The 11414-nt window shown below is 38.0% G+C and overlaps 1 protein-coding gene across 4 annotated transcripts in view; it reads right to left on the bottom strand.

Moving 5' to 3' along the window:
* Positions 1–955: 955 nt before the first annotated feature.
* Positions 956–11414, bottom strand: part of DNM3 (dynamin 3) — a 647020-nt gene continuing 636561 nt past the window's right edge. For 2 of the 4 annotated variants that reach the window (XM_027975613.3, XM_027975615.3), the window contains one exon: positions 6165–11303. In XM_027975613.3, coding sequence (XP_027831414.1) covers positions 11234–11303 — 70 coding nt within the window. In that variant the 3' untranslated portion in view covers positions 6165–11233. Of the gene's footprint in view, positions 1143–2251; positions 2297–6164; positions 11304–11414 lie in introns of those variants that run through there. The other 2 variants (XM_060396477.1, XM_015099204.4) reach the window with 2 other exon arrangements.

Raw genomic sequence — 11414 nt, 5'->3', positions numbered from 1 at the left:
AGTCATTAATATAACAAATCACCAGCCACAGACATTAGTTTCTACAAAAATCTCCCAGTCAATAGTGTGTTAATAATAATCATTTTATTTGGGTAAGTCTTTGGGATTAGTTTTTAATGATAGCTTAAAATTTCAGTGTTGAAATTATCATTTGAGGATTAAGGTATAAAAAAAGTTCTCTTCCTGAAAACTCATAAAGATTTTGTTCTTCCAGTACTTTACTGACATCATTAGGAATCTTCTCAATGTGGCAACATTGCTTTGCCTTGTACTTTTACTCGAATGATATGTTTTTTCCCCTGAACTTGCCAAATAGAATATATGAGGTTTACATGTTTCAGACCAAAAATTTCTCCCATAATCTAAAATAATCTTATGTACTTTATTGCCTAAAAAACAATGAAAATAGGAAAAAATGTCTTTAGTTCAGTTGCTTCAGTTCAGTTCAGTTCAGTCGCTCAGTCGTGTCCAACTCTTTGTGGCCCCATGAATCGCAGCATGCCAGGCTTCCCTGTCCATCACCAACTCCCGGAGCTTGCTCAAACGCATGTCCATCGAGTTGGTGATGCCATACAATTATCTCATCCTCTGTCGTCCCCTTCTCCTCCTCCAAAATGTCTTGGTGCAAAATGTCTTGGTGCAATAATAATTATTAATGAGATTCCTGGGAGCAGACTGAATTTATTCGGTTCTCTGTGTCTTTTCTAGACACCCAGGATTTTTGCTTCATCTTTCACTCTTCTATTGGACAGACATTTCACCTGAAGATCGATTACTATTCTCCACCAAATATCCTAAATCACAATGCTTTAAGAACTTCAAATCAGTCAGTCATTTTCAATTGAAGCTCCTTTGCTGGTCAAATTATGTATTTTTCACCTTACCTGGTTTTAGTTGAAACAAACTCCTACTTTAACTTGTATCTTCTTTAGAAAAAGAAACAGAACACATTTCATTTTTTATATAGAATAAACTTTGTTTTTATTATAGACATGGATCAAAAATAAAAGTTTTTCTGTACATATGACATACAGTGCAAATGAAAGGCTTTTAAATACCACAGATAGACATGTTGTCGGACACAAAAGGAGATGAATGATGGGGGTTAGGATGGTCGTCCAGGAACTGCAGGAGGGGGTCGCCTAGTGAAAACAAAACAAAATAATAAAAAGAAAAACACAGATGTGGAAGAAGAAAACAATGTTTAAACCAGAAAACAAATCCGAATAAGAGCATGCAAAAATAATCCCACAAAAATCAAATTTAAATCAGACAAAAAACATGCAGACATGCAAGGGAAATGAGAGATCACGTGGCATAGTAAGCAGCTCCTGGGCCGTTTCCTGGCTACCAGTCATGTGCTAGGTATAGGCCATTTGAGCCTACTCCAAACCTGTATTATTTTGTACCATGGAATGATGTTCACGCAATCATATTCAGGAAAACTGGGAACAGTACCAGAGCCACATACCTTTATAACTTGAGTATTTGTTTCCCAACCCTGATTTTGTGACATTCAGTTATTTTTAAAGATTTCAATAAATGTTGTGAAATCTCCATAGGGGGAGAGGGAGTTGATATAGCAATATGACAGGGGAAATTTTTTTTTTAAGATGAAGGACAGTAGAAGGCAGCAAGAGATGAGATGAGCAATGTAATCACAAGGTGGAAAATATCAGGGGTCGATCTTAGAGAAAAGGATTGGTAAATGAGAATTTCGTCCAGGTGAAAATCCTGTTGTGATAGCCTTTCTAGGCGCAGGCAAATTCAGAGGCTACATCTGGTTCATGGTGACGTGAGGATTTTGTAAAATTTCTCTTTGACTCCAAGTTAGGTGCAACTGAAGCTCTGATTTATTCTGAACTGGGTCCAGGGTAAGTGAAATTTGGTTTGCTGGCTCTTTCTCTGTATCCCTAGCCTGGCTTGCATCTTGTCACGTTCACTGGATGTGAAAGAAGGATCCAGAGATGTGGTTAGTTTTGACATCAGGGTCTCTGGATGATGGGCTGGTAGAGAAGATACAGTAAAGGCTACAGAGCAATGCACAGCTCTGTAAGTAGGAAAACAGCAGGCCAGTGAAGCTTTCCCATGGGTTTCCTGCAAAAGTCTACATTTAATTTCCTCTTTGTAACCCAACTGGTAATGAGCTCAACGTTACAGCAAGCCATAGAACTGTGAGGTTAGTTCAGTACCCCGCTCCCTGTGGGACTTCTTTTTGGCTACTCATCCAGGTGTTCAACAACATACTCACTTCCATCCTACTTCTGTAACACTTCAGTGAGTGGAGCAAGGAGGTCTACAAAAAAACAAAAACAAAAACAAACTTCTTTTTCATCTTCTATAAAATGTTAATGGAGCCAAGCTGACTGGGGTAGTTCTTAGCAACAGTGAAAAATGATCTTACCTTTCCTAAAGTCCAAGACCAATTTTTCTTTGGTCCAATTTAAGCTGGCTGCACTTAAGGAGGCCTCCCATCCATTTATATGATGAACTTATTATGGGTCCGTAACCTTTCAACTGTGGGGGGTCTGCAAGCCTTTAGCTTTAGAGATCCAGGTAATGGGTATCCCTAGTGTTTTTGTGAAGAAAGTGTAATTAAATTCCTGTCAGGCTTGCTGAGATTTATCACCTGCCCAGCAAACAGAAACTATTTTTGAGTTCTGAAGGGGCTTTAGAACACTTTAATGACCTCAGCAGGGTGGGGAGGTGAGCCATTAAATTGAACAGCAAGTCCACAGTGCTAAAGCGACATTTTGTCAGCATATGCCAAAGCACTTTCCTGTTTGAGTTTGGTGTTCTAGTCCAGAAACAGGGTCAGAAGCTTTGTCTTGGAATATATTTCATGAACAGCTAGAACGTTTGCTTCAACCGTCAGAGAAATGTGTATATGTTTATCCCCTTAGCTCTTTTCTTTCCTCTTCACTGACCCTGTATCTAACTTTCCACTTGTTGCCAAAAAGGCATCCTTGGTGATGACACCATACATTGGCTCAGTGCTACTTCTATTACGGATCTTGGCAATTTTTTTTTTTTTACTATTTCCAGAATCTTCTATATCAGGGATCTCCAACCTCTGGGGATATAATGACTGATGATCTGAGACTGAGCTGAAGTAATAATAATTAGAAATAAAGTGCACATTAAATGTAATGCATTTGAATCATCCTGAAATCATCCCCACCCCCTGAACCTCTGCCCTGGTCAGTGGAAAAATTGTCTTCCACGAAACTGATCCCTGGAGCCAAAAAGCCTGGGGACCGTTGCTCTGTGTTACTTAACACAATGCTGAAATGCTTGAAGGCATTTGCTGAAAATACTGGAGCTTTTTATATGAAGGGCAACAAAGAACTTTCTATTGTTGCCACTTCTAACAATTGAAACTTGAAGTACTGAGTTTGGACTACTGAGTGGGGATACTGAGTTGCTAACACTTTTGAAAGCTCATCATGCCAGCATTCACTGCACAAGCAAATTCTCCCTAGTCAAGATGATCATTTCAGGTTATACCTCCTTAAGTTTTCTGAAAATAACTTAAGAGAATCATTTGGCCAAAACAGGAAGTAAAAGGGCAGGAAAAACTGTGTGTACAACATGGGCATAATTCATATATACATAAAAGGCCCCATTATTCATAAGAATAATGAATTACCCACATTCTCTTGGATCTACCTCAATGCTGCAATCTGTTCTTATGGTGACATTCCTCTGGCAAGAGCCCTGGGAAGGCCTTCCTTACAACTTTGTTCTCTTCTGTTACAATCTCACAAAACATGCTCTGCTTGTTTCCTTTGCCCATCACTTAGATAACTTCACATCCCTGAGAAGTGGGTGAGCCAGAAGGCTTGGGAAAGTAAGACAAGAAAGGCAGTAAAAACAGGTGTTCTTCTCAATGTTTCTCTGATGATCTCCACTTTAAGTCAACTTCGATCTCTCCCTTCACAATAATACATTAGGGGTAATATAATTAATTCAAAGGAGTGCAAAAATTGTCTTCCATGAAACCAATCCCTGGAACCAAAAAGGCTGTGGACTGCTGCTCTATGTTACTTAACCCAATGCTGAAGTGCTTGAAGGCATTTGCTGAAAATACTGGGACTCGCTCAGCCTACCTCTCTCAGGTAATTACATGACCCCCAATGTATTCTTCTGAAGGGAGAGATCTAAGTTGACTTAAAAGTGGAGATCATCAGAGAAGCATTGAGAAGAATGCCTGTTCTTACTGCCTTTCTTGTCTCATTTTCCCAAGCCTTCAGTATTTTCTCTCACTTTGGAGTGAGAGAGTCACAGTCGTATTGAAACTGATCTGAGTTCTCCACAAGGCTCCCCGGGATGCATGGCATGTCTGTCACTACCTGCTTTCAGGTCTCCTGCTCCTATGTGACCTTCCTGGTTGCGTCTCAGACCCCACTGTGACAAAGCACCAGCATACCAGGAGGATGGTCCTAGATTGGGATCTCTCGTTACGATGACATTTTATTTTATCACCCAACTTTGTGTTAGTGATGGTCTGTACTGGGATAATCTCACTCAATGCATTTGCCTTGAGGCGAAGAGCTGACTCAGTTGAGAAGACCCTGATGCTGGGAAAGATTGAGGGAAGGAGAAGAAGGGGACGACAGAGGATGAGATGGTTGGATGGCATCACCGACTCAATGGACATGGGTTTGGGTAGACTCTGGCAGTTGGTGATGGACAGGGAGGCCTGGCGTGATGTGGTTCATGGGGTTGCAAAGAGCCGGACACAACTGAGCAACTGAACTGAACTGAACCTAGCCTAAAGCCACTAAAGCAGTGTTTCCTAAGGCATGTACCTCAGAACACTAGTCCTGTAGTACAGTTCATAGATGCTCTGTGAACAAAGCATTGATGTTAAAATAAATCTGAGAAACATGGAGACACTAGCCCTGTAATCTGATATGAGAGCTCCTGTAGAGTCTTCTAGTAAAGAAACCTTTAGTGTTTAGTCATCTTTTCCCAAGTATATTTAATCGAGAGGGTCTTGGTGTATGAATGTGTAAAACATTAAAATCTCATGGAGTGGACTTTGGGAAACTCCAAATTAAAGTTGTAGTTTCAGCCAACATCTGTTGCATGCACTCTCTAAGTATCAGGCTGCCTCAGTATGAAAAAACTTCAAGAAATGGTCTTAAAAGGGGAAATGTCAGGTGTGTGATGAAAGGAGTACTTCTCAGTATGAGATTTAAAGATTCCAGCAGAAAAATAAGAATCTTGAAAACTAATCGGGCAGATATTTACATTGATGTCAGAACTATTTTAAAAATACAAATGGAAATCTGCCAAACAGTTACAATAAGGTCCTTCAGTTTGGGTATTTCTATCAGGAACAATTCTGAATAAAGAATCATGCAGTAAGACACACACAACACAAGGGCACAGCAGGATTCGCATCCTGAGTCTTTCTTCCGTTAAGAGGCTTCCTCTGAAGACACTTATGGATCCTCTCACAGAACGTGTATAGACATGAGGAAGAAATTACAACAGGAAAGTGTGAATTAACCCAACAGCCTTTCCAATTCATCTTTCCACAAGGAGTCTATCCTGAACACAAAGGGAAAGTAAATCAAAATTTCTCCCCTCCCATTCCCTTCTTACAAACAGTCTTTCTCTATTCTCTGGAAATTCAGGTAGGATAAGGACATGTGTAACTACCGAACACTCTTCCATTCTCTTAATACTGGGGAAATGAAAAGCGGTAACTTCTCCCATCAATGCACCATGAGTAAACAATGGAGGTCAACTGTTGAGTCGGAAGCTCAATTACTTTCTGTAAGAAATGCCTTCTGTAGACCTAGATTTTCAGCATCACTTCCTTTTCAATAGCCAAGTGTCGTGGTGCTTCTTGGGAAGTGTCACTTTGCACACTCCAGCAGCCTAAGGTTTATGTCCTTCTTTAACTTAGTAAAACAATGACTTCAAGTCAGCAGTAAAATGTTTCCCACTCTCCTGCCTTTGATTTGTTCAACTTTCTCCCTTTAAAAATTTCATTCTTTCCCAAATTAATGACCGTAATGTCAAATGCTATCATTCTCCATACTGGTAATTCTGGGACAACTGGATTAAAAAGAGTTCTAAGTATTTACAAGTCAGATCTTACCGATAAGCAAAGACATGACTCAAATATATACAAGAATGAGGAAGGGGGAGTCCTTCAAATGTTATCATTTATTTCAGGTTCAGTAGTACAGCTTCACATTTTCACAATAGGTACACATGACCTTCTAGAATGATACAGGATTTAAAGGAAGTTGCTTCAAAATGTCCATTCACAGAGTCCATCCATATATATCAGCAATAAGAAATCCTGAAAGTGCCAAGAAGACAGTGAAAAGTATTCTGGCTCAAATTAATTAAAGAATTGACACAAAAGGCAAGATTTTGCTTCTGTACACTCCTTCTTAATATAAAAAAGCAAAAAAAAACTAGTTTGATTTTGAAAAGGGAGAGAAAAGAAACATAGGCAAGCAAAACAAATGCTATACATATGAAATTAAACAGAAATCAAGTAATAGTAGAATTTCTGATTGGGAAGGATCATTTTTATCAAATTGACAACAGACAATGCAAGAGATTAGACAGAATAATTTTACAGTAATTTAAAAAACATTACATTAAGAAATCAGAGGGTAAAAATAAAAAAGAAATGAAGCCTTGAGCTGAGCCATGTGTAAAACCTCAGACCAGAGAGATGAGTGTGTGTGTTTGTGTGTGTGTGTAAGTCACTCAGTCATGTCTGACTCTTGGCGACCCCATGGACTGAAGCCTGCCAGATTTCTCTGTCCATGGAATTCTCCAGGCAAGAATACTGGAGTGGGTTGCCATTCCCTTCTCCAGGGGATCTTCCCACCCCAGGTCTCCCATATTGCTGTCAGGTTCTTTACTGTCTGAGCCACCAGGGAAGCCCAGACAGGTGAGAAGTCTCACCAATATACCAGTATGAACAGGTCTTAAGACAAACATGAGATTCTTCCTTGAGTTCCCTCTCTTTTGTTCTCATATATACCAACATTCTTACACATATATACAGATAGCAATGCATATACAACATATGCTTCAAAATCTTAAAATTTCACAATACAGAACACCACATAATGTTAAACATACCAACTAGACAGGGTGACTGAAGATTATCTAAAAGACACACTTGAGCTTTTGAGAAAGGAATGAGCAATCTTGGGAACCAATAACTGTTTCTTGGAAACTATCAACAGCCTCATTCACATTAAACTCTGAGTTCATAGCTTTCGGTCCTCTTGGTGAAATAATATAAAACTCATGGCTTGAGTCTCAAATATTATCTTCTTTCATCGAGTTCCATAGTTCAAAGACCTACTATTTAAGCTTTATTCTCAACATTAAGGAGATTTCTGTCGATTTCAAATAATTATACTGTCTGACAAATGAAAAATGTCTACCTGAAAAAGTGAATAGATGACTTGCCTTTGAGGTATTACATAACTTCTTCCCTGCATTTTAAGCAATTTACTCAGAAAAATCCACTACTTGTATTATTATACTGCTAGATCCCTCTAAAAGTTTGACATTTACCATAGAGAAAAAGATGACTATATAGACCAACTTAGCTTTAAAAGATTCAGCTCAGCAATCTAAGAATAATTTTTATAATTCTATCAGCGATCTTAAAGGTAGGTTTACAGATCTTACACTTACTATGAGCTAGCTATATTGGCAAAGATAATTTCTTCTTTAAGAGCAATGTTGTGAATTTAGATGTAAATGTCTGTAGATTATCATTATTGTTTTTGTCTGCAGATGTTATTCTACCATGTTGTCATGGAAATTCTGAGCCTGTGCCTCTCAGAATGAATACAATACAAAAAAAATTTTGTACACCCCATGTATGTTTGGAAAATGAACCACTGTTATCACATATTATGGCAGATACTCTAACGCTAACTCTTGTAGTAGCATAATTTAAAAAATAATTCATACTCACACATACAAAGCACATGTATACATATTTACACTCATACATATACATATATACATGATACACATACAATCACATTCATGCTCATGGCATTTTAACAGGTAATTTTAAACCTACTTGCCCAAAAGGGCACAAAATACATGTACTTACACAAATTTACTATGTATATACTATACACATAGTCTGTATAGAGACACATGCATAGAAAGTATGTGTGTACACAGAAAACAGCAACATTTGTCACATACTGGTATTAGGTCCCATTTCATACTTAAGAATTATGGCTACAGTCTACACTAAAAAGTCATAAAATGAATATATATGACTACTCTTTAATTCTAAGGTCAGAAGGCTTATAGTTATATCACAGGAACTTGGTTTTACTATCACATTTTGGAATAGTGTTATTATCTGAACAAGTAGGCAATTTGCTAATTAAACAGACCCTACTGCTCTTCTATGTTACAGACTACAGCTTGAAGCAATATTCAGAGGAATCAGTTTGGTAGATGACATCTGAAAATGTAATATATCTGTTCTAAATCAATACTATTTCAATCATCTGTCCACAACTGAGTTGATGGCAGGTCCAATTAGTCAATAAGCATGCAAGATTTAGCATGTGACAATAAAATAGATTAACTCATCAAATAAACACACAGTTTATTTTTTAAAATCCTAAAAGCACTGTATGTTTTATTATACTAGACATGATGGAGCTACATCTGTTGTTCAGGCAACATTGGAGGAATCAGGGGGCAGTTACACGAAAGACCTGAAGTGTATGGGGGAATACTTAGAAAGCTCAGTAAGTGACATTCCCACCTAAAGGCCTGATATGAACGCTGTCCTCCAAACTGCACATCCTAGAGCTTGTGACTTCACTTACATTGACATCTCCTTTTAACAGGATGCAAACCCTTTGGGAAATGGGATTAACACTGATCACATGACACACTGCAGTAAAGTGAAAATATTTTCCAACATGATGCTGAGATTCCAGGAGAGAGGCTGGGTTCTATTAGAAATAGCTTAGAAGTAAAATGAAATAAAAATGTACACACAAGATGAGACAACTAGACAGGGAAACTGTGGAGTTATGAACCTAGAGCAAAAGCCAAAGGTGGCGAACGCCATTGTTTATGACTGCATAAAACCAGTGCAAAGGAACTTGGAAAACCAATCTCCAATTTTCTTTGACATGGTTTGTGCTGATCTAAGAACACACCAGTGGTTATCCACAATATTTTCCTTTAACCAAAGGAAACTTTTGAAATATAGAAAAACGCAAAACCACATACAGCACAAAGCCAAACCCTGAAGTATATAATCCATTAGATGCCTATTTTAGAGAATTCAAAGGAAGAAGCAAAGGGAATCCTAAAAAGAGGAAAATTTCTAAAAAGATCTCACTGTAGACTATTCCTTTTCCTTAACATATTTCCACTCAGCTGCAATGCTGTTTTAAAAATACAGTATGTATCTTGCACCTCTGTTCCATTCACAAAGAGTTAATTTTTTCCAGGAGAAAACATAAGATACGAGAAGATTTAGGGTGGAGTTCTTTATACAATCATTTGTAATTTAAAAGTTGAAGGGCTCTTTTTGTAAATCTTGTATTCTCTGTTTTTGCCTGAGTGGCCTAGTTTTAACCCTTTAGAATAAGTTCAAAACAACACCATTCAACTTGGCAAGTTCTCTTTTTAATAACGGTTAAGCGTTTTTACTTCATACTTTACGGGTGTCTGCTTTGGGTATAAACTACACAGGAAATTAAAGTTAAGGTAATGTACAAATCATGTTTGCTGCTTTCAAAGGGAGACATTTCAGTTGGCTAACCTGATTTACTTCTGCAGAACATGAAATGGTGTCATGGGACACAAATAGGCAGTGAATATTTGGTCTGCCGTCTGGGGACAGTTAGCAGACAAAATTCCAGTTGGCTTCTGGCTGTTTCCTACGTGCTAATCATCTACTCCTAGGTAGTCCAAAAGTCAGCCTCGAGACTGAACTATTAACCCCCAGGCTAAGCTATACTTGTAAATTTTAGAAATGTTAGAATTTGCCAATTTGCTTTAAATCTTGATGTCTTAACTATTTTCTGGAAGGACCTGGAAAGAGACCCTGAAGTTGTTTGACTGCAGGAGAATGAGCTCTGCTCTTAAACCGGGGCATCTTTTTTTTCCATGCGAGGTCCCATTTTTAAAATATGGCTATCCTATAATAAGGCTCAGGATTTATTAAGGAAACCTAGAATGGATAAAAAGTTACATTGACCTGTTTCAAAGGTAGGCTAAATTTTTGCATTAGGTAATTACATATTTAGCATGGAAAGAGAGATATAGTTTTGCTCTAACTAAATAAATCGAATGGAATTAGTGTCAAAGTGTAGTCAGTCATGCCTAAAATCAGATCAATATAAAAAATTAAATATTTTCTATGCTAGCCTTCACTGTGATCTGTGAGGAGGTAAGTACATAGGTGAATAAAGAAATTACATTTGTCCAGATACTTCTTGAGATGTGATATTTTGCTTCTTCCTTAAACTCTGAAACTAGCCAAATTTACTGACTGACTACCAAAAAGCAAGCTTTGATTCACTGTTGAATATGCTTCTAGCATGAAGCAAAAACACACTGGCATGAGAAGCCTTCTAGAGCAAGCAATGCATTAACTTTTCCTTTGCAAACAACTTTGTCCTTCTGGAAAAGTTTTATTTTTAAGGAATCTTAATTTTAAAAATTATTCCTTATCAGTTTTATGAAATAAAGAGGAAGGAGAGAGGTTCTAAACAGGTAATCCTGGAGTAGGCAGAAACATTTATAACAGACAATATAATTTTCATCAGTCAAAACAGAATGCAGGAAAATAAGTATATATCATTTAGGTCTAAGCCCACCATCTCTTATCTCTTAAGAATTATACTGAATGGGCTCTCTGGTAGGTAATGTGGGAAACCTGTCAAAGCAATTTCAAATATATGTCAGGGTAGGCCAATGGTCCACAAAGCAGAGGGCTGCTATACAGCCTACTTTGGTCGATACAACATACAAAACCTTAAAGAGTCAGCAGTTTTCAACAGTCAAACCCCAAAAGTTTGACATACCATGAGCAATGAAGGTGAGTGGTGAATGCATTAGTCAAACTGGTTACTTGCCTACTGATGTCCACACATGCGACTACTCATGATTAACTGCAGCAGTTATCAAATATTTTGCTTTCATAAAATTCATTAGTAATTAACTGCCATGCCAGACACTTCGTTTAGTCTAACAGGGAGGATTCTAGTGGACGGATTATAGTGGGACGAGTTGGTGATGGGGGTGGTCTCCGGCTAGAAAGAGAGAAAGAGAAAGGTAAAGAAACAAGTAGAGTAACTACTAGAAGGTTATCCCGAAGATACTGAGAAAGAGCCATCCCGCACATGCTCATGCACAAACAGGCT

This window comes from Ovis aries, chromosome 12 (genome assembly GCF_016772045.2).
Source record: "Ovis aries strain OAR_USU_Benz2616 breed Rambouillet chromosome 12, ARS-UI_Ramb_v3.0, whole genome shotgun sequence".
In the NCBI taxonomy this organism is placed as follows: domain Eukaryota; kingdom Metazoa; phylum Chordata; class Mammalia; order Artiodactyla; family Bovidae; genus Ovis; species Ovis aries.
The sequence above is the reverse complement of the archived record's forward strand: the minus strand, read 5'-3'. Positions and strand labels throughout refer to the sequence as shown.